Source organism: Spinacia oleracea, chromosome 1 (assembly GCF_020520425.1).
Source record: "Spinacia oleracea cultivar Varoflay chromosome 1, BTI_SOV_V1, whole genome shotgun sequence".
Classification (NCBI taxonomy): Eukaryota; Viridiplantae; Streptophyta; class Magnoliopsida; order Caryophyllales; family Amaranthaceae; genus Spinacia; species Spinacia oleracea.
Window position 1 is genome coordinate 54,405,972 of NC_079487.1, and position 27,690 is coordinate 54,433,661.

At 37.0% G+C, this 27,690-nt stretch overlaps 1 protein-coding gene across 1 annotated transcript; it reads left to right on the forward strand.

Moving 5' to 3' along the window:
• Positions 1-3,624: 3,624 nt before the first annotated feature.
• On the forward strand, positions 3,625-19,395 carry LOC110795917 (uncharacterized). Its single transcript, XM_022000953.2, has 13 exons — positions 3,625-3,773; positions 4,111-4,192; positions 4,590-4,649; positions 4,742-4,795; positions 4,885-4,945; positions 5,060-5,136; positions 6,344-6,393; positions 7,809-7,891; positions 8,060-8,130; positions 8,234-8,384; positions 18,171-18,328; positions 18,406-18,504; positions 19,010-19,395. Exons 2-13 carry the CDS (start codon positions 4,154-4,156, stop codon positions 19,079-19,081), a joined length of 975 nt encoding a protein of 324 aa, XP_021856645.1. The 5' UTR covers positions 3,625-3,773; positions 4,111-4,153; the 3' UTR covers positions 19,082-19,395.
• The last annotated feature ends 8,295 nt before the right edge of the window (positions 19,396-27,690 follow it).

Consider the following 27,690-nt stretch of genomic DNA (forward strand, 5'->3'; position numbering starts at 1 on the left):
TCTTGAACTAGAGTGACTGGATGTCAGAATCTTTTGCATAGATACTTATTGGACCTTGTATCGGATTGGCCATGAGAACGCTTTAAGAGATTAAAGTCATGTCATAGGTAGTTCTCATTAATGGTGATTAGAAATCGTTCCTCAGAACATGAGCGATTATGTCTGCTCGATTGAGAATTAGTTCGCTTTGATACTAGCTAAACGTCGCACCGTAAAAGGAGGCTATAAAAGCAGTTATTGGGCGTACTATGAATCAAAGTGAGTGTTCATAGATTGCAAGAATGGATTGTCCTCCTATCTTTGATAGGATATGGTGTTGTTGTGTAACAAGGCCTCTCGGAGAGTTAGATACTGTAAAATGCATGGCCTTGCTCAGAATGGTTAGGCTTAACCTTCTGCAAAAGTTTGACAGTTGAACTCTGTAATCCGAGAAACACTTCTGGACCTAATAAGGATGGCTTGGATATGATCTTACCTTATGTTCAGTAAGTAACACTAAGCGACAAAGGAATGTGGATGCACACTTGTCTGAATGACAAGTGGGAGATTGAAGGAAATATGTCCTTCACCCAAGGTGCATTAAGTCTAATACCAAGGTTCAGATTAATTGCGAACAATTAATTCAGTGAGATCAAGTGATCGGAACAGCTAGCTGGAGCAATGCTTCCGATCAGTGAGTTCTAATGGATATTGAACTCACAACTTACTCTTGACTGAACCTACAAGGTCACACCAATGACACGTAACAGATCACCGGATTAAATGAATCGGAAATTCATTTAATAGCTTTTCGGGAATTAGTTGGAAATGTATTATACGATACGACCTTTGTCGAAATCGTATATCGTATCGCGAATATTCGTAAGCTGGGCGACAAGAATAAATCGTATCATACGACAGTGATTCGTCGTATACGAAACGATAAATAATATATCGGAAATATATTAAATCGCGAATACGAAGGGCATCGGAGTTGCCGGCCCGTCGAGCTAAGCACGTAAGCGTGCAAGGCCCAATGAGCCAGCAAGCTCGCGAGCAAGGGCGAGCAAGGCCAGCCCATTGGGCGCGAGCACGCAACAGCACGCAATAGCGCACATCAGCGACGAGCGAGCAAGGCCCACGACCCAGCTGCTCGGCGCGCGCGGTGTGGGCTTCGGCTTGCAGTGTGTCGCTGGGCGCGGGCGTGCGGTCCGTGTTGCTTGGCTTGCACGGCTTGCTAGCCGACCTTGCTTCTTAGCTTGGTCGGTTAGTAAGGTTATGCAAATAACCTTACAACCTAATTTCCAACATAGCACAATTCATATTACTCAAACCCTAGAGACACAGAGAACCCTAATTCTCGTTGTGCCTCCAAAGTGAGTTCTTCCCAAAAGCAAAGTATCTTGATCAATTGTCTAAGCTACGATTATCAAGACGGATCTGATCGTGTCGGTGAACCAAGTAGAGGAACGACAAGTGGAGTTCTTTGTTCGTGTTCGTTGACAGATTATTGTGGAAAACACGCTTCGAATGTAAGTTTGCTTAATCTGTGCTTTATACATGTTTCCTGGCTTTGGGGATTGTTCCGCACATGTTATTATGTTTAATTGTATTACCCTACATCTAGATGCTGCAAATAAGACCCTGCCTGTTGAGTCCCTAGCTACCGTTCCCATTCCCACCCATCCTTCGACCGCCAAAGAAGCATCCACATTAATTTTGATAGTGCCCCTAGGTGGAGCTACCCATACATTTGAACTCCGAGGCACACTCAAACTCGGTCTCTTATAGATGTTGCAAGCATACTTCCCGTGCTCCTCGACCATACTCTGCACCCTTACTGCCAAAACATTCTTCGGGGTCTTCTGTTTATCAAAGACCCATCGGTTTCGATCAGCCCATATCACCCAAGCCATAACAACAGCTCTTTGTTGTAGCTTAAGATCAAAATTCTTCCAACCCATAATGAAGGTGAGCAGCGATGATGTTGCTTCCCTTCTTATTAACGCCCTACATCCACACTCATCCCATAACTCAACAACATTTGCACAATCAAAGAGTGCATGGTCCACACTTTCCTTAGCAGACCCACAACACGGGCATACAGGGTCATCAATTAGGTGACGATGGTAGAGAAGCTTACGTACCGGAAGCGTACATGTGCCAAAACGCCAAAGAAAGTGCCTCACCTTGGGGTGTACCTCCAGACCCCATATGTATGACCAGGCTTCGTGGAGTGCTTCAAAATCCAACCCCTTGCCTAACATATAGGCTGACTTGACCGAGTAGCATCCATCCCTCGAATAAGCCCACGTGATAGCGTCTCTAGGAGCTCGGAAACTGAGAGGTAACGCAGCAATACATTATCTATCTCTCTCGTTGAAATGTGCGCGCATCCAGAATATCATACCTCTATTCCATCGTCTCATGATCCACGAGGTCACTCACAACTTCGAGGCCCTCGACCTCATCAGTCGTGATGAACCTTCCGCCCTCGTCTGCCACCCACGGGGCTGACCAAATGTGGATGTTCGCACCATTTCCGACCCTCCATATCATACCTTCCTTCACAAGGGCCTTGGCACTCCAAACACTCTTCCAAGAATAACTACAGTTGTCAGTCATGGCCCATTGACGCCTCAAGAAAGGAGCAGTTCGGGTGGTATTTTGCTTTCAAGACCTTACCAACAAGAGTATTATCCCCGTTCACTAACCTCAAAGCTTGTTTACCAAGAAGGGCGTCATTGAAAACCAAGAGATCTTTGATGAATAAAAGGAACCGACTTTGTTTCGATTTTCGGATGTGGGGTTTCCACTTGAAAGGTTGTTAATCGGCCGCTATCTTGTGTCACCCCTGTAATTCTATGACGACACCATTTTTTGTGGTCATATATTTACAACAAATAAATCCGAATAAAATTCAAAACCCGGGGCAACGCCCGGGCCACACACTAGTCTATACTAATATATTAAAAGGCGTTGTGGAAAATGTATATGTGTCACGTAGTACTCTCCTCACGCCACATCACCCACTTACCAAGTATTATGTAATGGACAACCAAAAATTAATACAATGAGGTTCGAACACCAGACCTCCAGTTTGGGTGATAATTCTCATTACCATCTTAACCAACCACCAATTGTGGTTTATCTCTTCACATTAATTTATAAATAAATATTCACATGAAATCTAAAACAAATAAATTTTTATGTGACTTTTTAATTTCTATGGACTATTTTGAAAAGGAAAAAAAAATAAAGTATTATGACAACCATGAAGAAACCTGATATCATAAGTCTCATAAGAATCAACTATAGGATTTCCTTATATAGCTGCATTTATATCTATTTTGGTGTTTATTAATTTGACGCACTTAATTCCACGAGAAAACGAATTATACAAATTGTAAGATGATATGATTGAAAACTTACTTGCCATGATAAATGACTTAGCGTGCCTGTGTAGTTGACGAACTTAACGGATATTTTTCATTCTATAGAATACAAGTATTTAGGTCAAATATTGAGCTCAAGAAAAATCTAAAACTTTTTGTTATTCAATGTAGCAACCGGGGCATCGCCCGGGCCACACACTAGTTTAGATTTAAAAACCGCCACTGAATCTATGATGATTTTTTTTTTTTAATTTTTTTTTTTTACTGCCCTGAACCCATGATGGTAGTCAATCTCATAAGCCGTTACTTTACCTTAGTACACAGACTCTCACAGACTCCCCTGCTCGTTTCTCCCCTGCTTCGCCGCGACCTCCACCGCGACCTCCACCACTGCAACTGGTAAGATACCATAAAAACCCTAAATCATATTCATTTGATTCCTATGTACAATGAAACCCTTAATTGTCAAATACAGCAACTTCGTCGGAAAACACCGGTAGCAATAATGTATTTTCCTGTATGTTAATTTCTGTAATCACAGTAGAACTGATAGTTATGTTAATCACCGGGTTGATTATACTATTGAATAGTTGAATTTATGCTAATTAGTAGTCGCAGTAATATCTGAAATTGGATATTTGTATGACATTTTTTTTTTGTAGAGGATAAAAAAATTAGGGTTTCCAGAGACCTTATCCATTATTTCTTACTCAAATCACAATCTGATTGCTTTCAGATTTCAACTCTACATTTATCGTTGAAAATTTCGAAGGCAAAACATGGGTTATACCAAGGAACAGCTCCTGGATCGATTGAAGGTTATACTCTAATCACAAATGTCCTTTGTTTACGCCACAACGAAAACAACAACAACAAAGCTTTTTGGTCCAAAAATGATTTCGGCCTTTCCGGTGTCTTTTTTATTTTTTTATTTTTATGTACAAATCATAAATTTGAAATGATTATCACAATTTTTCATTCGATTCATTATCGGAAATCATGTTTTGTTGTTATAAGTTAGTGATTATGTACTACATAATGTAAGACACTCGCTTATTCAATGTAGATTTTGGTTCGCTCATTTATTCAAATTTATATTGATCACCACTATAGAAACAATTTTGTCCTATTCTTATGATAGACAATGTTTAAAGAATTATCTTCTTGTTACCGTAATCATTTTTTTTCCAAAGAAGTTGAATGGTGATCTTACAGGATATCGAAATTGATTTTGAGAAATATGAGCACCCTGTGGTTCTAACCGTGGAAAAGGCAGTAAGTTTTAACCTTTTTTTCTTCTTTATGTAATTCTACCCTTTTCACGTGTATTTGTAATGGTGTACAAACATGGCTTTGCTTTGCTTCAGCTGTTTTATCTAGCTAATGTGGATGGCGCATTTTGCAAAAATTTGTTTTTAAAGGTAAATTGTATGTTTTTGTATCGGTTCTACTTCATACTCTAGATGTTTGGATTTTTGGTTCTTATGATATGTTTAAATGCTACTTTCAGGATAAAAAACATAGATATTACATAATTTCTGCGCTGTCAGAAACAAAGGTAGACATGAAAGGTACATGTGTCTGATATAGCCATCACATTGTTGTAATATGGTTGGTATTGGTAATTCTTTTGTTTGAATTTATTTTATTTATTAAAGTATTTATGATTTAAAGCTGATGAGCAGTTTTATCTGTGAGGCTTGGTTTGGGCAAGGGAGGCTTAAGAATGGCACCTGAAGAAGCCTTGGGCGAAGTACTTCAGGTGGGTGTCTTCATTTAGTTTTATTATGTCAGGTTTCTGTTGCAGAGTTTATATTTTCTGCCTCCAAACAGTATAAAACTATAATAACATACAAGAAGTCTCCAGAGAGATTGTTATAACTTAGTGTTACATTTTACCGAAAGACAATGTTTTGAGAAGGCCTAAAATAGAATTCTGAAATCTTTTTGGGGATGCAGAAAAATGCAGTTTATTGACTAGTTTTTTTTGTAATCTATGCTAATATATTACAAGGCGTTTTTAATAGCGTATACGTGACATGTATACCCCTCCTTATTACGCCACATCACCACTAATCATCATCATGATATGTCATTGATAACCAAAAAACATATAGCAAGGATCGAACACCATACCTCATTTGTTAAAAGTTACACATCCTAGCATCTTAACCAACTACAACTTAGGTTATATCTTTCCATATAAAAATATACTCTCTCTGTCCCTAAATACTTGCCCCGGTCCGACCGACACAGAGTTTAGGCAATTCAGTTGACTTATTAATTATTAGGTGGTAGTTTATAGTGGAGTATTTTTTAAACATAGATAGTGAGAAATTTGTCAAATAAAGGGGTGAGGGTGGGGGTGGATGGAAATTTTTAATGTTTTTTTTAGGAATTAAGAATATATGTGGGTCCTTGGTAAGTGATAGAAATGATGTAATATTAGTAGAAGTGTGCCATTTATAGGAAAAAGGCGAGTATTAAGGAACGACTTTATAAGGAAAGCGGGGCGAGTATTAAGGGACGGAGGGGGTATTTTTTTACAATAAATAAATTGAATAAAAGTGAATGCAAAGAAAAAAGGGGGGGGGGGAAATGATTACTTAATTTATAAATGTACAGTTATTACTTTCCTAGATTAACCTTCAAAAAAAAAACTATTGGTAATATATGTAATAATGAATAAGAGGGGAAACATTGACGGAGGTTGAGTAATTAATCAACTCATGATGAAAGAAGAGGATTCGACTTTGTTTTGATTTTCGAATGTGAGGTTCTAGATTGGGAAGGTCGTTGATCGGAAGCTAATCTTGTGTCACCATCTATATGGGCACATATTTACGAAAATAAACCCGAATCAAATTAAAAACCCGGGGAAACGCCCGGGCCACACACTAGTTGAATGTGAAATACAGTTGTAGTTAGAATCTAGAACCATGACAATGATGTTTGTTTGGATTTTCTAGGTGCCGCTGGGTTGTGTAACTCCATTTGCAGTAGTGAATGAATCTGCAAGGTATCATTTCTGTCTTGTCGTCTTATTATACTTAGCAGCTGTTTACGTTTAATTGTGTTTTCAGAGAAAAGGCTTTTCAGCCTTCTCCTGATCTCTTGGTAGTGCGGTTATCATCATGGCTGCCCTGTCTAGCATTGTCCATTTGATTAGATTCATAATTGCATTGTACTTCCTTTGTAAAACGTTCTCTGTGACGAGAAGAAAGAGAAACCATATGAAAGAAAGAAATATAGAAATGTAGGAATGTTGCAAGTATTTCATCACTTCCAAATAGGATAGTGTCGCAACCATAAAAGAGGAAGTATTAAGTTTATTAAATGCATTCAATTCCATTTACCAGCTCAGATTAGGTGATATTTTTAGTCAATTTGTGGGACATGAGACTTAGATCAGTGTGGTGGAAGTAATGGGAACCAAGTTGTATGTCCCAAAACACAGGTCATTTGTGCTCTTGGTCATGTTGGGACATCGTTGAGTTTAGTAACCATTGTACGTCTCTTTGTCCACAAAACGCGAGCAGATTTAACCTTTGTAACAACTAACAAGTAATCAAGATAGCTTTCAGATCCAGAATTTAGATTTAAATTCCTAGATCAGAACATAAAAGTAATTCAGAGGTAGGAAGGATTAGTTTTAATGCATTTGGCTTCTGTTTGCTGAAGAAAACCAAGTTGACATACATGCTTGTAGTATTCTGAATTTCTGATGGCTTATCCCAGGCATAATTGATAATTGATAAGCTGGCATAGTATTGAGGTGGCAGGAGGAGTTAGATGGTTTTCTTTATCATAGCTTCAGCAGCTGGAAGCTACAGAAGACTTCAAATTTCAGCCAGCTTCTCTGCAAAGACTTCCACCTGCCACTTTTATTTCGTCCTAACTCCTAAGCGGCTGTTATAACTTACGTCTTTTAGTTTCCTGATCTATACATAATAGACTATAGAGCAGCCAGCTTTCAACAATACTTATGAGTTTTATTTCTCTTGGTTGCTGAATGAAAATTCCACTGTAATTGGGCAATGTAAACAGCAGAACTGAGAAAATATTCATTTTTATGTACTTGTATGGCTTTCAATAACAACCATTCTTATATACATGCGCGAATAATGAAATAATATAAATATAGACCCAAGAAAAGCCACGCCATCACAGGTAACATTCCCTTATGTTGTACCCATACCATGTATTATAGGAGTCTGACCTAGATATTCCTAGTGGATAATTCTTAGGTATTTTGTCTTTCGTTTGTCTATGTTTTCCATTTGGTATAATTGATATGAGAACTGTAGGTTGTTAGACAAATAGGGCTTCTGGTTTTTCCCTTTTTGGTTCAAATGTTCAAAATTTCATTGTAAATTTCGTGTTGCATAACCACAGTTCAGGAACTCAGTTCTTTGTTTTTGTTTGATTGTAAAGGCATGTCATTTTGTTATTGGATCAAGGGTTGAAAAATCAGAAGCGCGTTATGTTTCACCCGTTGTCTAATGATATGTCTATTGGTAAGTAGAAAGGTTCTCTGGTGTGTGTATTTTATTTCTTTCTTATTTCTTGTTCGTTTTTAGCAATATTTATTACTGTTATGCACAATGTGTACTAGGAATTTTACATAATATCCATCTTATGAAGTGTGAGTTTCTTGATAAAGTTTCTTTTACTTGAAATGACAGCCCTTTCTACTGTTAGCCTGGACAAGTTTCTGAAATCTGTTGGAAGAGAACCCACATATGTTGATCTTGAGGTTAGGTCACAATGCCTGGGTCCTATTGGTTAGTTATGTAGGTGAATCAAAGAGCCTTTTTTTCCTGCTAAGCTAAGCTAAGCTGCATTATGCTTGAATGTAGGCTAATCCTCCTGTTGGCAAGGACCAACCTCCTGATTTGGCCGAATTTGCCCCATCTAACGCCATTTCTGTGCCCAAAGCTGCTGCAAAATCACCCCCCACGGGACCTGCTCCCCAGAATAGTCAATCTGCAAAGAGTGACCTAGCCACAGGTACTTCTTTCTCTTTAAAATGGTCAAAAGGTCTTTGTGAAGAATGACTAGTTTGTTTGTAATTTAATTGATGTTGTAGTCTTGTAGATAGTGATTTTGTGCTTGCTTATTCGTCTCTTCAACAACCAATTCAAAAGATCAATTGAACTTTGGAACTTTACCTTATGGAGATGGATGAAATTGGGACAGAAATGTATTTTATGTCATTTGATACCGTAAGTTGTAACTGGATACTCCTGATTGTAGATAGATGGCAGAATGTGACTAAATCTCTTTATATATACTTATGTGGATGTCAGACAACAAGGAAAACTGAATTTTTTTTTTTTATAATTTCAGCTAAAAATACAAGACTCGAAAACATTCTAATAAAACCTCTTCTTTGCTGATTACACGTTATTTTAAGTAAACTAATTCAAAATTTTATTATTCAAGTTTTCTATTCTATTACAAACTTTAACAAGCCCCCTCAAATTTGAAACTTTGTGACTCAAAGGTTTTCTCCTAGCTTTTGGTATGTATTAAGTGGTAGAGGCCTAGTTAGGATATCAACTTTTTGCTCAATGCTATTGCAATACTCTACAGTTCTATAGTGATTGCTCCTTAATTTACACGGTATCTAACAAATTTAAACTAGTATAAAGGTGCGTTTTCAACTTTTCCCTTGTTGCACTGTATTCATGGCAAGCTTGATTGCTGAAATGTTATCAACAAATTCTGTTGTACGCTGTAATGTTGGATGTATAGTTCTTGTAGAAATTCAACCAGCTTGCTTTAAAAATTGCTAATGAAGCTCCTATATATTCTGCTTGACAAATTCTTGTTAGCATTGCTTCCACTGCTTGTTACATTAATGCTGGGGAGAATTTGTAAAATGAAGGTAAAGTAGTTGTGCTTTTTCTTTTATGCTGGTAACTGGACTTATCACTATGAGAATAGCCAACCACCCTTTAATTGTATCTATACGCATTAAACACTCCAGAACCTAACTTACTTAGAGTATACCTTAATATCCTCTTTCAGTGCTCAAATGGAATTTTGTGTCTCCGCGCATCTACTAACAAGTCTAACTCCAAAGATTAAGGGAGCGGTTGGTTCAACGTTTTCTGGAATCAGGTATGGGTTTGGAATCACCTAAACACATACTTGGTGTTTGGACTTTGGAATCATCCAAATCCGTACTTAGTGTTTAGTTTAGCGGTTTCATACATTTTGAAACCTGGGGGACCCACTCTCAAACTCCCCAGGTAACGGGTTCTTATACTCGGGGGGATGGGGGGGTGGGGGGTGGGGAGGTGGGTATGGAAGAAACCACCATCCTTGTACTCAACTGAATTGAAAAAAAGAGAAAAAGAAAATCACAATTACAAATTGAGGTTTGCCTCTACTACGCCATGTCTACCATCATTCTAGCTACTCCATCACCCATCCAAACCAACATGACAGACAGGGCTATGTAATCTCCGCCGAACAACAAGAAGAACAATCCAACCTTGCCACCAAATCACCATTAACCATCAAAATTACTCATCAGTCATCACCGCCACCACCACCACAAACCACAAACCAAAAAGAGAAAATAGAGTATATTGAAATAACATTGTGGATCTATATCATTAATGGTAATCTTGACCATTAAATAAAATCAAATTTATTCGGGAAATGAGAGGGATACGTCGCTGATGCATAGCGTGTGAAGTTGCGGCGGCGGAGATGATGTCATAGATTAGAATGAAAGAGAAAAAGAAAGAACCGAGGGCTAATTATTTCTGTGTAGCGGGTGAAGTGAATTTGATGTCTGCAATTTTTGAGTTAAGGAACAAAAGGGGGAAGAGGGGACGAAAGATGTGAGAAATTGGGAATTAATCGAGGATGTAGAAAATAATATTGGTGTGGTTGAATTCTAATAGTTTAAACCAAACATATGGAACAAGGTTTGAGTTTCTATGTATCATCCATTCTAAACCCGTGGGTTTGATACCTAAACCATACCTCATACCTTTGGTTGAACCAAACGGGGCCTAAACACTCTAGAATCTATCGTACTTGGAAATTTTTATAATAGGATTAGGGTTTAGGATCTAGTGATGCAAGTACTTTAAATTTTCATCTAGGCTCTTGTATAAAGTTAAGTTAGTTAATTTCCTTTATCAATCTTATGTCAACTTCAAACCTTTTGCAACGAAGGTATCCATTGATTTGCAAGAACCTGTGCTAAATTTCTTATTTATAAGTTTATAACTAACCCCTTACAAATACCTCATTGTATACTTCTTTTGCAAACTTATCAACTTCTATGCCAAGAAAAAACATGTCTTCAACCCACATTCTACCGCTTTAAGTTCATTGAATATTGCAGCCTTGAAGCCATCAAACATGCTTTGTCTATTGCAGGTGAAGAAATGATAAACCACATACTAGTTAAATACTCCCTCTGTTTTTTAGTAAGTGCATCGGTCTCCATAATCGGCCGTTTTTTTTAATAAGTGCCTCACTTCATATTTTGGAAACTTTATAATATTATTTATTATTTCTCTTTCCTACCTCATTCCCTACTCCCAGTTATTTAATTTTTACTCTCTTCGATTGTCTTGCCACATACTCACACCATCAATTTATTAAAAATAAAATAATTCTCCCACTTTCTTTTCCCGACAATAAAAAATCCACCCACTTACCCCACTTGCATAATATTATACTAAACGGTTTTTTCATGAAATACCCCTCAGTTTTCACAAAGTTCATTAAATACCCCTCGAGTTTCCATAATTCATCAAATATCTCTGATTTTCAAAAACATTCACATTATGGTCCTCTATACTGATGGAAGCCATTGAGCAAGGCGGGCTTATCATCAAGTTGGTATATCTTTGCCTTATTATGTGTTGCAACTTGCAAGTGATATTGTTATATCTTTGTCTTATTATGGTCAGCTACGGTGGCGAGATTGTTTTGTTTGTAGCCTTTAGCCACTATTCTGGCCATACATCTTTCACTTCCTCCATGAACCCATTTCAAGACTAATCTTGTATTTGAACTCTTATTCCAGTTGGCTTCTATCATGTGAAAGTGTAATTAATTTCCACTTATCTACCTTTTTTATTGCATGTATTTCCTTCTTCATTGTAGTCCTCTATACTTCTTTTCCTACAATACTAGATTCATAGTATGTGTAAAAACAAAATAGACCAGTTTCAATGATTCGGTTTCTCTTTATCTTGTTATACCCTTCGGATGTGAATTATGAATCTTATGTGATAAATTATAAGTTGGGAGCTGATCAAACCTTATTGTGTAGCTTTAAATTTGTCGTTAGATTCTCATAACACAACCTTTTCCTCTTTCTCGGTCTCATGATACTTCCAGCTCCATGTGAATTATGAATCTTATGTGATAAATTATAAGTTGGGAACTGATCAAACCTTATTGTGTAGCTTTAAATTTGTCGTTAGATTCTCATAACACAACCTTTTCCCCTTTCTCGGTCTCATGATACTTCCAGCTCCATGTTTTACCTCATAAAATACTATTGTGGTGTAGAGTATTAGCTCCACTTTCTAGCTCCACAATGTGGAGAATAAGTTGTGCGACTCTCTGGAATACTATTGTGTGTAGAGTATTAGCGTTGTCAATATTGACAACAAAAAATCTGGAACATTTTTTATGTGTAAATTTACCACCTCTTATTAGATGTTAGTATTTCTTTTATGGTGCCACTTTCTAGGTCTACTTGTGTCTTAAATTGTAAAAAAGCTGCAAACGCAACCGCCGAGGTGTACTGGTGTGATGGTACTGGTAGCATATAGCCATATACATCGATAGAGTTAATGAATGAACGATTACCTCTAAGGGGTCGTTTGGTTCGCACAAGGTAAATGGAATGAACTCAACAAAGGGAAAGAGGAGGAATAAAATCAATTCCCTTTGATGTAATTTTTTTGTTTGGGTAGCAGTTGTTCATTTTTCACATCGCTTTCTCTCTCACCATTGCCTTTGATATAATCCCGAAATGAATATCGTTCTCACCCGCTCAAAATCCATCAAAACGATTCTTCAAATATTGTCAAGTAAAAAATCAATCAAAAAGTTTTTTTTAAAAAAGAAAAAAATAGGAGAGAGAAAAAGACATCACCGAAGAGGCGATTAACGAGAGGAGGATCAGGCGGCGGTAGCAAAGGAACGACAAAGTTCGGCGGAGGAAGAGGAGGAGCGGAGGTGGTGGAGGAGCCGGAGCAGGTGGCCATTGTTGGTGGTGATAAGGATGAATACTGGCACCCGCCATTGTTGTTTGATGAGGTGGAGGTTGGGTCTTTTTAAACCCACAATCATTGACCACCGCCGTTGGTTCATTCACCACCGCCTTTGGTTCATTTACCACCGCCGTTGATTTGGTGGACGATTCTGAAGTGCCGTTGGTGGCTGAAGGTGAAGCAGGTGCGCGGACAACCGTCATTTGTGGCGGCAGAGATGGTCTAGTTGTGGGTTGAAGATCTAGGGTCAGAGGAGAGAGAGAGGGAGATGGGGAAGTGAAGAGGGAAAAGAGAATGGAAAAGTCTTGGGGAATTGAGGGATTTGGGGTAAACAAAAAAATGAAAGAGGGTAAAAAGAATGATGAAGTAGGCCTAACAAACAACAAGAAAGGGAATGATATCAGCCCATTCTCTTTCCCTTTGATGAATACCCCCCACCAAACACCCCCTAATAGATGTTTCTTTCCATGAAACAACCTTCTGAAGTTAGAAGTAGATTACTTCACAAGTGTGCATGCGTTACACATGCTTTGGATCTTAGATCACAAATATCCTTATTTTTTCCTTGCACAAACGCTTTAAGCGGCTACTTTCTGTGTTCCAAATTCCTAAAGTGTAATCACTTTTTCCACACTGATACTCTCGAATATTGTTTTTGATACTAGGCATATAATAGGCATCGGAGGTGAATTCTTTATCGTTCTGAAATATTTTTATCTTGAAGTTATGCAAAACACTCCTCTTTGCCAAACATGATTAGTAGCTTTTGTATTAGAACCACATGTTTCTATTAAGGACTGAGTACTAGTGCTAGCAACAATGTGGAAAGTTACACGTTACCTTTTGATGATTTTGAGAATTTCAAATGACTTTCTTGCTCTAGCTTGCTCCAACATTTGACGCGCTTTTTTGGAAACTAAAACATTGATTGTCACGTGTTTTCATTTTCGTTGATCTTTTCGCCCACGAATCCTTGGCTCAATGCAAAGAAAAAAAAATGTTGTCCTATCATCTTTTTTAGTGACTCCTTCAATTCATTTTTGGTCTTACATTTGTGGATTCCTGAAGGTCACTCTTCACAATTTACAATAAACTTTTTCATCCAAATAATGCCTTCATTTACTATGTTACTCAGACACGGGTGTCGGTGTCGTGTCCGACACGGGTGTCGGGGTGTCGGACACTTCGATCCAAATATTTGTAGACACTCCGACACGGTCAAAGGAGTGTCTTGACTTTTTTTTTAGACACTTCTCCCATACAAAGTGTTAGAAATTTAAAAATTACCTACGTCCCAATAACGGCTAGGACCAGATTTGTAGCTCTCTTCCTTCCTTGCCATTACACGAAGGTTGTTATGGCAATAAACCAAGTCCTTCGCCCTTTCAGATGTGAGCCTATTTCTCTTGATTGTTTGAATGTTGTCATAATGGCTCCAATTACGTTCGCAACATGAAGATGATGCTGGTTGCGACAATAATTTAAATGCCAAAGATTGAAGGTGGGGAAGTGATGAACCGTAATTTGCCCACCAGACAATCGGTTCTTCATCATCCCGGGCAGCAATTATATGAGCTTGATGGAAAGGAGGGGTTTCGCTAGAAAATGCCCCATACTCCAATCTGACTTGTTTGAAATCATCTGAGTTTGGAAAGAGGCGCCTAAAACAGTCATTTCTGTTGTTGGAAACCTCTTCATCTTCATTGGGGGAAACCCTTGCAAATCCCGATGTGCTACCCTTAAGCCATCGGGTGCTATAGAATCTCGGCACAAGTGAATGTGCCATTGGGGGAAACCCTTGCAAATCCCGATGTGCTACCCTTAAGCCATCGGGTGCTATAGAATCTCGGCACAAGTGAATGTGCCAAACAATGCAAAGGGGTAGAACTTTTGTTCCACCTGCTTTCTAACACTTTATGAATGGCATCAAAAAATTCAGATGTGTTAGCCAAAATATCTTTCCCTTCGTGGTGGAAAACATGAACCTTGACCCTTTCGATCATTGTATCTCACATGTCGTATACAAGATGCAAGACGGGCGCATCTTTGTCACCCACACGTATCATCTCATATATAGGTTCAGCAAACTTCAAGAAGTAGTCAAGGTTGTCCCACCAACTGTCATTCAAAATCTTCTCTTTATACTCACGAGCTTTAATGTCGATTGGATTCTTGGTAGTTCTAAATAGAACTCTAAAGTCGGAATCCATAACCATTTTTTCAAGACCTTCCTTGACTTCCTTCATTCGCTCCGCAACAACATAATGGCCTTGTCTCTGACAAAAGTTGCAAATTAGTATGTTTAGTGAATATGCTCTTTACCATGTCATGTGTAGTCACGAATTTCTGAATTTCCTTTACATCTGTACATAGGTGTACATAGGTTCTTCAGCCATATACACTGATCAAAATGGTCAGATTTCTCAGGAGGCTCACAAATACTTTTGAAGGCCAGATTGACACAATGCACCACACACGGTGTCCAAAATATACGAGGATATTTGGCTTCAACAATGGAACCTACCAAAGATGGGGAACACATAATTAAGGGTGGGGATTTCTTAGAGGATGACTATGTGGAAACAAATAAGAACAGGGAAAAGATGAATGAAAAGACAAAATAGAAAAGAGAAAAGACAGAAAAGTAGAAAACTATACATGCTGCTTTGAAATTAGGTCCATTATCAGTAACAACCTGGACAACATTCTCTGCTCCCAGTTCTTCAATGGCCTTAATGAAGACCTCAGACACAAAAGCAGCATCCTTGCGCTTTCCAGATGCATCAACCGAATCAATAAACACAGCTGATGTTCCAGATGCACCCATAATGTTTACTATAGGCCTACAAACCACATCCGACCAACCATCAGAGCATATAGAAACCCCCTTTTTTACCCAAGTATCCCTTATAGGCTGCAATAATGTACTAATATGTGCTTTCTCTTGGGCAAGCAAGGTTGTTCTAAGTCGATTATAAGTGGGGGGAACATATCCATCAAGGCCACTGTTGGCTAAATTTGTACAATAACTTCTAAAGTATGGATTTCTTGCAAAATTAAATGGAAGAGCAGCTGAAATAAACATCCTAGCACATTGTTTATCAAGATCTTCCCTATCTTTGGCTTTGAAAGCCTTTTCAATAGAAGATCCAGCAGCACCTTTTCTTTTTTTAGGTTGTTTCAAATCAAATCCTGGAGGAAGGGAAAGATATTCGGACCTTTGTTGTTCTTCTACCTTTGAAGTCAACTTGTTGAGTAAAGCCCCATCCTCTTCACGATTCAGCTCTTCCTTAAGCTCGTTGTTGACCTTTGTACAAGCAGTGGTTCCTCTCCCCGACAAATGAAGCAAATGGCCCTTCACCTTATAATATGAGCCAGTTACTTGTTTGCTGCAAAAGTTGCACTTCCAAATTTTTTTTCCACCACCATCAACAATATCTCGTGTAATTGTTACATACTTCCACAATGGAGTTGTGGTTATATTAACAGGACGACGCCCATCTTCCCTTTCATTGTTCTCCATTGAAATTGTGTTTGAATTTGTGTATGAGAAATTTGAACTGATTCGATTAAGAATAGATAAACATTATTTATACTCATTTTCTTATGACTGGAATTGAATGAGCCGTAGAAGATGAAGAGGAGCAAGTTTTCTAGAGCAAAAAGAGAAGATGAATCTTGGGAATTGATGTGAATTGATAAGCTTGATGTATTTCCAATACGGAGCCTTTCGAGAAGAAGGAGTAGTACTGTAACAAAATTAGAGCATCTTTGGGCTTTTTTTACAAAGAAAAGTCAAAGCTACCCCAAGCTTTTAAAAAAAAACGTTACATACCACACTAATAATTAATGTGACATGCTAGTCTATGTTACTTGTTTATTACTTAATTAATTATAGTTGTGTATTTTATTTTGTCAATCTTATTTATGGGATCATATTTTACTATGCGGGTTTTTATTGATCGTTCAACGATAGTTTCTCATAATATTTAATTTCCGAATTTTCAATACTTCAATCTTACTCATTAGGGATTTAGGGATGACACTTTATTATATAAAGATTAGTATTTCAATCTTACTCATTAGGGATCATACTTTACTATATAGGTTTTCACTGATCGGCCGATCATAGTTTCTCATGATGTATACTTCGGTAGCTCAATAGTTCAATCTTACTCATTAGGGATCATACTTTATTATATAGGTTTTCACTGATCGGCCAATCATAGTTTCTTATGATGTATACTTTGGTAGCTCAGTAGTTCACTCTTACTCATTAGGGATCATACTTTACTATATAAGTTTTAACTGATCGACGGATCATAGTTTCTCATGATGTATACTTCGGTAGCTCAATAGTATAATCTTACTCATTAGGGATCATACTTTACTATATAGGTTTTCACTGATCGGCCGATCATAGTTTCTTATGATGTATACTTAGGTAGCTCAATAGTTCAATCTTACTCATTAGGGATCATACTTTACTATTTAGGTTTTCACTGATCGGCAGATCATAGTGGCAGATCCAATAAGGATTAAGCACTTTGATACAAGGTATCAATATCAGAGACCATGAACAACCACTCTACAGTATTGCTATACCGCCGAAATCCATGTTCCAAATAGAAATAAATAGTGAACTTCAATATTAACAAAGTTATATATAAAGTTAACTTTAGTTAGGATATTTTCTAGCATGCCATATTATAAGGTGAAAGTGTTGTACCCGTTCCCTGAATAGTGAATACTCATAACACCTGTGTTTTTGCGTAGCTTTATGAAGTTTTGTGGGTAATACATGAAAATGAATAAACTAATGTGCAAGTGAAGTTAATGCGGATAGTTTAATTGGTCGTGGGAGAGAGAAATAATAAAGAGTAGGTGCAAGTGGGTTAGTGGGAAAGAGAAACAATAAAGAACTGTTACAAGTGGGCTTAGTAGTAGAGAGAAACGATAAAGAAATAACATCAAATGCCAAAATAGGTAGTGCTGTTATTATTCAGAAACGGGTGGAAGAGGAGTGTTGCAAGTATTCAGGAACGGAGAGAGTATAAAATAAGGATTTGTCACTTGTAATTCTAATATGGTTAAATGCAATCAAGAATTGTCACTTGTAACTCTAATATAGTTAAATGAAATGAAGACTATTTATATCTTGTGTTTGAGGTGTGTACTATGTTGATTGACATCTGCAATATGTTGGCCGGAAAATGAAAAAAAAAAACTCTAATATGGTTATTTAGGGTTTCAGATCCTTAACAGTAATGTTTATTGTGCATTGTCTAACGTCGATGATATAGTGAGTACGAAATCTTTTGAACTCTCATTTGAGGCTAAAGCTGGTTACCCTGCTATGTGCTCGCAACCTTAAATTTCTAGCCGCACCCTTAATAAGGGAAACCATTTTATTCAAATCATCTATACTGAAAGTGTGGATGAAGAAAAGCTACATGATCTTCTATTTGTATATTTTCAGCATTTAATTTAGTATGTTTTTTCTTGTGAATCATTTTTTTTCCCCTCTCCCTGATAGGCAAAGCTGTAAAGCAACCTGTTGCGGAAAAAAATGTCAAGAATAAGTCTGGAAAAGGTAAAACTGCAAATGCAGTTGCCTCATCCTCACCCTCTGCCAACCCTCAGCTCTTTGTGGATGAGATATTGGATAAAACTTCTGCTCTCATTCTTTCCGAGGTGAGTGCTATCTTACTTTTCTTCAACACAATATAGAAGACGACTCTGGTGTTAAACTTGAGGTCTTCATTATTCAGATTAACAACGAGACGATATCGAAACATGGAGAACAGCTTGGAGCCGTAGTATCTGACAATATCAGAAAGCGTCTTTCCTCAGAGCTAAGCCACCTAGCTGTGAGTTATCTTCTATGGCCCCTCTCTCCTAATGTTTGGTTGTTATGTTCTGTGACTCTGAAGTGATTCTATATGGCTATTCCTTTTTTCCTTTTTTTTTTTTTAGTTTTTAGTTTTTAGTTTTTCTTCTTTTGTACTTGTAATATATAAAGTATATACTATAAAATGAAGTGTTTGCAGTCTACTGTAAATTAACCATGTTATTTGTTGAGCCAGCATATTTGTTACTTTGCTGTAATATGCTTAGTTCCATAATTCCACCCCAGTAAACTGGTATCAGGAATTTTATATTGTAAGCAAAACTGGACGTACCATCATTGTTAATGTTGCCTGTTTATTATTTCTATCATTTTGTCGAAACCATCTCTCCATTTTCTGCAATAAAGTACATCAGTTTACTTTTCATGCAGAATGTTCATCTATCATGATTAGATCAGAACCTCCTCTGACTGTATACAAAGAAAAGGATGATTGATGTGTCGTATGATTTTGTTTTCTTCTACAGATGCTTTATAAGAATACAGCTTATACAGAAGGATTTCATGCTAGCACTCATCTTTATGGATCTCACCGATGATGGCGATGAAGAGAGTTCATTTTTATTGCTTGAACCAACAGCCGCAGCCAGCGTAATTCCTCATTCGTAATGATTTTTGAAGGATATATTTGTATAACATTTCTTCTGAATGGTAGTAATTTGTTTTAAATCTTAAGAGTATTATACGGTGAGCTTTTTCGCTGTTAATTTAAACTTTACACTACACGGCTCCATTATGATCTTAAGTTAATATCTCTTCCAAGTTGCAAGTGAAGAACTGTGCTACAATACAATATACGAAAAACAGAGCTCATTTAAGCAAATGATGAAATGAAAGAAATGTTCAGCAATAACTACTACCCAATAGTTTGTAGTCGTCTTGTTAGTTTTTGCAACCCCGTTTAAATAAGTTGTCGTTTTCTTATGCAAATCTCAAGCTCTTCCTTACGGTGTCAGGACAAACTCATAATTCCTCTGTTTTTTTTATATTATATATTTTATCTGCACCATTTGGATTGAGAAAAAGATTAAGAAAAATTGTAAATATTAAAATTATCCATATAATAACAAACAAAAGAGAGGAGGAAAGTTGGGTAACAATGGTAAATTTGAAATGTGAGATTTCCAAACTACTTTCCTAAGGTTGAAATCCCTCGCAAAATTTTCTAGTTCATATTTAACAATTCAACGGGTAGAAAATCCTGAGAAATACTTCAATACATAGACTTTGATGCCCAAAAAATACAATGGGTTGAAATTCCCAGAAAAGCTCCATCCTACGAAACAACTTCTCAAGGTTGAAATTCCCGAGAAATAAATTACAAAATTCAAACTTTAATTGAGTTGAAATTCCCCTGAAATATTTGCAACTGGTTGAAATTTTCGGAGCAAAAGTCCAATTACAATTGGGTTGAGATTCCCCTAAAATACTTCAAGTCGAAATACAAATTTTCAAAAAGGTAGAAAGCCCAAATCAGTCAAACTACAAGTACAAAAATTCAAAAATACTCAAATTTCGCAGAGTGACACTTAATGTCAGTCTAGGTCTCAATCCATTTGCATGCATATGGGCGTAAGTGTGTGTGTAGGGTATGTTCAAAGTCCTAAACCATTGGATGTGTTTATAGGATCCAAGAGGCTTTTCAGACTCATCATCAACCGTTACTTCAAATGACTTCAATCATTGATGCCATTGTCGAGCTCTACGCCTGAATTGAAAACACCGAGGCTCGTTTGAAAGTCCTCGAGGATATTTAAGGGGTTCATTTTAACCCTTCGAAATCCATTGTGTTTAGCAAGGATCATACATCTTAAATTCTAATGTTCTTTTCCCAAAATGACATATGCAGGGTATGGGCAAGAGATGATGAGGATGTCTATACCGACCTCACCCCACCTATTGGAGAATTATCTGAAAACGATGAGTGTCAAGAGATCGTGAATGTTGATTGATACCTTGACACTAAGCTGTAAACAGTGTCTAAGATATGACCTGGTCCGGAAAGAGAATTAAAGAGCCAACAAATAGAGGTTCCCCAACTATGGCAATTCCACTCCTTACTAAGGAGAATCCACTCATCAAACAGTTGAAGTGAACCAAAGCAGAAGTCAACATTTGACAACTCATCACATTATCAGTCGAGCATCGCAATACCTAAATCAATGCTCTGGCCAAACTAGACATTGTTAGGTTATGATACATATGACAATTCATAAATCATGCGGAAAAACCATTTAGCCAGGAATACATATTATTTACACATAATCATATAGCATAGTTTAGATGCATACTCTTTGTTGCGTGCCTTCCCTAGCTGCGCCCGAACCGAACAAGAACAAGTCTTTAGGACTCCAAGTGTCGTCCCTCCGTAGATAGTCCACAGCACGTCCGGATCCGCCTTAAGATTGACCAACTAGAATCGCCCTTAAGGTACTAAAGATTTTCGGCACTCTTAGGTAAGAAATGTGTCTGAATTTTCTCTCAAAAACTCACTTTGAATACTTGAATAATCTCTTAAAATATGTGACCCTAGGCACGTATTTATAGAGTTATGGAAAGGGTTTAGGAATCCTATTAGGATACTAATTTATTTAATTATAACCCTACTAGGACTCTAATTAAATAATCATTATCTAATAGTTTTAGGATTTAATCACACTTCGAATCCTGATTGCTTCAGGATTCCCGCACAAGCAATGCACGAGCACCGTACACCCGCGCAAGCCTTGCGGCCCACGCTAGGCGCACAGCGCTCGGCCCATTGCTGCGCTCCGCGCGCGCGCGCCCAAGGCCTTGGCTGGGCCTGGCCTTGCGCTGGGCCTGGTCGAGGCTTGGCGTGCGCTGGTGTGCGTTGGCTCGCTGGGCGACGGCCTGGCTTCGTGCTGGGCCTTCGTCTAGCGGGCCTCGTCCGATGCTAATTCGTACGATACGCTTCCGATTAAATTCCCGATTCCGGAATTCATTTCCGATACGAACAATATTTAATATTTCCGATTCCGGAATCAATTTCCGTTTCGAACAAATATTTAATATTTCCGTTTCCGGAATTATTTTCCGATTCCGATAATATTTCCGATTCTGACAATATTTCCGTTTCCGGCAATATTTCCGATTCTGGCAATATTTCCATTTTCCGATAATATTTTCCGATACGTACCATGTTTCCGTTTCCGGCAACATCTACGATTTGGATAATATTTATATTTCCGATACGATCCATATTTCCGTTTCCGGCAATATCATCGTTTCCGGAGTATTCATTTCTTGCCTGTGACGATCTCAGCTCCCACTGAAACCAAGATCCGTCGATTCCGAATATCCAGATGGAGTATCTAATGCCATTAAATACTCGATCCGTTTACGTACTATTTGTGTGACCCTACGGGTTCAGTCAAGAGTAAGCTGTGGATTAATATCATTAATTCCACTCGAACTGAAGCGGCCTCTAGCTAGGCATTCAGCTCACTTGATCTCACTGAATTATTAACTTGTTAATTAATCATGAACCGCATTTATTAGACTTAACATAGAATGCATACTTGGACCAAGGGCATTATTTCCTTCAGTCTCCCACTTGTCCTTAGGGACAAGTGTGCATTTCCTAATTCCTTTGTCGCTCGATGCTTGCTCTTGAACATAAGGTAAGAGTTGTCATCCTTATTATGTCCAGAGGTGTTTCTCGGTTTCAAAGTTCAACTGATCAAATAAACAGATAATCATAGCCTATGATTCATCCGAGCACGGCCATGCATTTCACAGTTTCTAGCTCTCCGAGTGGCCTTGTACAACTTTTAAGCATCTCATCCCGATTTATGGGAGGACAATCCCAATCTTGCAATCTTGAGATTAGACTTCGTTTGATAGGTGATTACCTGAGCGTTGCCTTTATAGCCTCCTTTTACGGTGCGACGGTTGGTCAACGTCAAAGCAACCAGTTCTCAAACAAGTAATCTCAAATCACTCAGGTATTGAGGATTTAGTGTCTAATAATTTTAATGAAATTTACTTATGACAGATTTTCATCTCTTACAGTAAAGTTTCATAGGTCTTGTCCGATACTAGTCTTCCCAAAGTAAGTATCTATGCAAATGATTATGACATTGCCATGTCCACATAGTTCAAGAAACAGAACTACTAGTCATCTTGCATTCTAATCGTCTAACGTTTTCTATGCGTCCAATTTTATAGAAAACTCCGACTAGGGACCATTTTCAACCTTTGACATTCAAGTTCACTTGATAGACATTTCTTAGTCACAGGACTGGTCCTGACAGTCTATCTTGAATACATCGTCAAATTGAAGGGACTCATCATTTAATACTAAACCAAGATTAAATGGAATATGAAAATGCATTTCATATATGATAAATGTTCAACCCCAATGTTTTACAACCATAGGCCTCAAACCCATCTTCTAAAACAGTTCATGGAATTTCAAAGCTATGCTTGATTTCCAGTGCTACAATGTAAGTGTTGCTTTTCACTTGTTGCATAGGTTTAGTTATCATGCTTTGCCAATCTTAATATCCTTTTCATCGAATGTTCTTCGAGATAGATGATAAGATCTTTTGAGTATGTTTATTTTGTGATCTAGTCTTTCTCGCTACAATGGTGGTTCTACGCATTTCTCAATGAAGAACCATCAAGTTAGCAGACCTTTTTCTTGCTTCAAGAGTGGTTCTACGCATTTTCAATGAAGAACCATCAAGCCAGCAGATAGGTGATCTTCCCAAGTTCAGTGAAGAACTCTTTAACATAAACAACCCTGTTTTATTGCTTCTTAGGCAATAAGTACTTTTACTTCAACTGTTTAGGTTGCTAGTGATGCTTTGTTTGGATTTGCTTATCCAAGCAGTTCACAGATATGTGGAAGACTTTCCAGCTGTATCTTAGAACATAGAAATTAATATTTTAATTTCCCACGCAACAACTCATGGTCTCCAATCCATGTTGCCATTTCGAAACACGATGCTCTTTAGCTCGTCCTTGTCAATGGTTAACTCCAAAGGGTCTTTGCTTGATCCTTTGCCAGTGTTTATGCGTGTAGCATCAATATTTAGCATATCTTTATTTCCTTGAATCAAGAACTATTCCTATGTACCTTTTCAAGTACCATAAGTATTCTTGATCTCAATCTAGTTGATCTTCACTTAGATCAATAGAGACTGGTATATGTTCGTCATGCCTAAAGTCATACGATACGTTTTTGGCGATCCTCATATTATATCATACATGATAAATTCTTTTGCAGAATAATTCTCAATTGAATTGTATTCATGTAACTTTAGCTCATTCAATTTCAGTAGATACTGAATCCAGCTAAATTCTTTGACATAAAATATAGGTGAAGAATCTCACTTAGATCCTTTGATGTTTTAACTTAGTAAATGCTTATACATAGTTCAAACATTCTTTACTTAGATTTATTCACATGGGTCGAATATCTCCAATGGAGTCTTTCGTGTTTGATTTAGTAAATGCCATTACTTAATCCAAAACAATATCATAAGATCTTTGTAAATAGATCTTAATACCCAGTATGTACTAAGTTTCGCCATGGTCCATCATTGATGAATAATTTCAAATCTAAGTCATTAGCATTTGAATGTTATTTCACAATAGAGAGATATGTGTGTAATACACATAGGACCAATTAAGTTTTAAGTACTCCCACTAAACTTCTTATATATCTATAAGAATCATGTATATTTTATGAAACTAAAAATGCTTATTAGCTTCACTTAAAATACAGTTCCAATTCCCAATTGCTTGCTTAAATCTGTACTTAGATTTTATAAGCTAGCTTTCCTTTTCAAGCATTTATTTGGATCCACAAATTCTATGACATACCATGTACATATTATATTCCAACATTTGATTGAGGAATACGTTTTGTCATCCAATTGCCATATGTACCAATATGCAATCATTGCTTGAATTATAGACTTAAGCATTACGATTTTGCATGAGGTTTCAACACAATCCATGCCATGAATTTGCTTGTAACCTTTAGCAACTAATCTAGCTTTGTGTGTGAACACAATTTCATGTTTGATGGTTTTTATCCTTGAAACAAACTTGCAACCAATAGGTGTGAAACTATTCTTGCAAATCAACAAAATTTCAATTTTTTTCATCAAAACACTGAGTATGTTTTATGGCCTCTAACCATTTAAAACATTTGAGTCTATATATGGCCTCTAACCATTTTAGGGAATCTGGGTTTCGTCATAGCTTTCTTACAGGTCACAAACTCATTAATCTACATGATAATAGTTTGACTGCAAGTTGTAGGTTTCTTCACTATCTAATAGAGGAATTGCATAGCTTCAGTGACCTGAACTCCATGTTTCTTCATTATCCAATAGAAGAATATCATAGTTCCAGTGACTTGAACTCTATGCCTACTTTGGGTATAGAACATCAAACAAATAGAATATCAATAGCCACTTGAAAGTCCTTTGAATATTCTGTTCTCCTTGAAGCACTTGTAAAGTCTTCTAAGAGATGTCTATTCTTTAAAAGCCACTTCTAAAGTCCTTAAAGAATACGTTCGGGTTTTCTGAAGCACTTCGAAAAGCCTTCGGAATGTCCGTTTATGTTTGTTGTTCGCCTCGAAGACTTTCGAGGTCTATTTTCTCCCACTTGTCATTTTGGAAACGAATCTCCAAAAGGACATTATTTCGAGCAAACAAACATTATGTTCTCAAAAATTCGTGGTAGAAACAATACCCTTGTGTCTCATTTGAATAAATCACAATGAAACATATATCTAGACTTGGGCCTTAGTTTGTTGAATAACAAACACTAAGCTCCCACTGAGTTTAGCAACTCTTTAGATATATATAATTGAAAGGATATCCTGAAATTACTTTTCAATAGCTTTGACGAATTTGGTTTAGTTTGGTGGTAGTTGAGCATTTTGTTTTAGAAATTATAGGAAAAGTCTTTATGATTCATCATTGATCGAATCAAGTACTAATTGACTTCGATTATTCCAACTACGATATGCCATATCTTATGGACCTAGATTGTGAAATTACAACACACAATCATTGATGATCATATTTGGTCTCAAGTAATCATCAACATGATCTAACCTAGATCTTTATGATTTCTTGCCAAGTGGATTTTATACTTCTGAATCTTGGAACTACCCAAACATGTTCAACTTATATCACATTTGAGTCAATAAACCTATATTCACTCAAATCCATGTGAAATAATAAAGTCATAAAATCTTTCTTTAGCTTTGAACTCTATCGTCTAGGCGTTCTAACAATAGTTCATATCTTTTGTTACTTTCAACAAGTAAGACTAGCTTGTCTTAAGTTGATCTAGAAATCAACCAACTTTCAAAAGTCCATTAAAATAGAGCTTTTCAATGTTAACTTGTTGATATGGTCTAAGCAACAATGCCAAAGATTAGTGGAACTCAAATTAAGGGGTTGATTTGAACCTAGTAAAGTTCTTTAAAGAGTTGTTTGTTTTAATCAAGCATATTGACTCAACCTGTAATTGACCATTTCATTCAAATAAACAAACAAACATTGTTTTTGTTTTTCTTGAATGTGAGTCTTTCTGTGTTTGAAAACAGAAATTTAGGTATGTTGATTATGGAACAAAATAGCCATTAAGTTCCAGCCTTTGAAAGGACTTAAAACAAACTAGATGACCCTACAACTAATGTAGCATTGCCATGCTTCATTTCCCACTTGTAGGTCATTAGTGTATCCTAGCTTCCATTGTTTGAGTTATTACCGAAGTAAGAACCTCAAGCGGTATATGATACCAAGGAAGTTTGATTGCTAGGTCACTTCTCTTTAAACATAAACTTATAGGTAGAAACGGAATCGTAAATTCCTTTCATTTGTTCCTCGTTTTCCTATTTCTTGTACCATTTCTTATAGTCTTAAGAATTGAATTCTTTAGTGTTGACTTTTATACTTTGTTAGACATGTCCAATGTCACCAACAAGGTTCTTTACCATTTTAATTTATGTTGAATATTTTGTTTCAACTAGATGATCTTACCAGAAGCTTCTAAAGTTCTCTAAGCATCGATCTATTCGAATGTCTAGGGACTAGACTCATTCGAGAATTAAATGGACAAAGATATTAGGTTGTTAACCATTGGTAAAGCTGAGCGTATTAAACTCAATGCTTTATGATCTCAAAACTACATTGTATTTTGAATTCACAAGCACCAATTGGTTTGCCATTCGATTTTGACGTTCGAAAACAACCATAAAAGTCGCTATAAGAAACGTACATTTTAAATTGCTCACTTTCTCTCATTTCCGTGAATCGTTCTTGGATTCACTACCAATCGAGGAAATTTACTGTTATCTTTCTAAAAGGATTTACTGCAGTGCAAGATATTTAATTATAAACAATAATTAAGACATACATTGAAGCATGCAAAGTCTAAACATTTATCATGAGTAATAACTTGAAAATTAAAGCAATCATGCAATTTTAACAAGTTATTAGCATTTTATTCGAATTTATTGTTCCGGCAGGTGTGAATAAAATGATTCCAAGATCCTAAAATCATTGAAGAATTAAGCACAGTTTGTCGACTTAATCCTAAAACATCTTAGGTAAGCAAAAGCCTTTTGCTAATAGTCTAGAAACTATTCTTGGTTGATAGGTACGTCTAAGAACTTATTAGGTAAACCTATCGATTTTGCCACGACATAAAAGGACTCCTTACTTATATCGTTGAGTTTCACCAAAACTAACGTGTACTCACAATTATTTGTGTACCTTGCCCCTTTAGGACCAATAAGTAACACCTCGCTGAGCGAAAACTATTACTAGATTGATGTAAAGGATATCCAAGCAAGTGTATATTTTGGCATGGCACCTTATAACTCAATTTTTAAGTTTGGAACTTAAGGCTCTTACTATGTTGGTTAGATTTTAAGTGAACTAAAATCCTTAATCATGCAACATAATCAAGCTTCAATCTCATGCATAATTAAGACATATTTAAAGCAATAAATAACTTAAAACATGCATAAGATAAATGTGATCTAGTATGGCCCGACTTCATCTTGAAGCTTTAACTTCAAAGTCCGTCTTGAAAATCTCCGTGGGAGGCACCATTTTCTTCAAATAGGATAAGCTATAATTAAAACTAATTA

Bases quoted from the DNA above. Each gene is read 5' to 3' on its own strand.
- LOC110795917 (XM_022000953.2), top strand. From the start codon at position 4,154: ATGGGTTATACCAAGGAACAGCTCCTGGATCGATTGAAG. The intron at 4,193-4,589 runs GTTATACTCTAA...GTGATCTTACAG, and splicing joins AGCTCCTGGATCGATTGAAG to GATATCGAAATTGATTTTGA. The intron at 18,329-18,405 runs GTGAGTGCTATC...TTCATTATTCAG, and splicing joins CTGCTCTCATTCTTTCCGAG to ATTAACAACGAGACGATATC.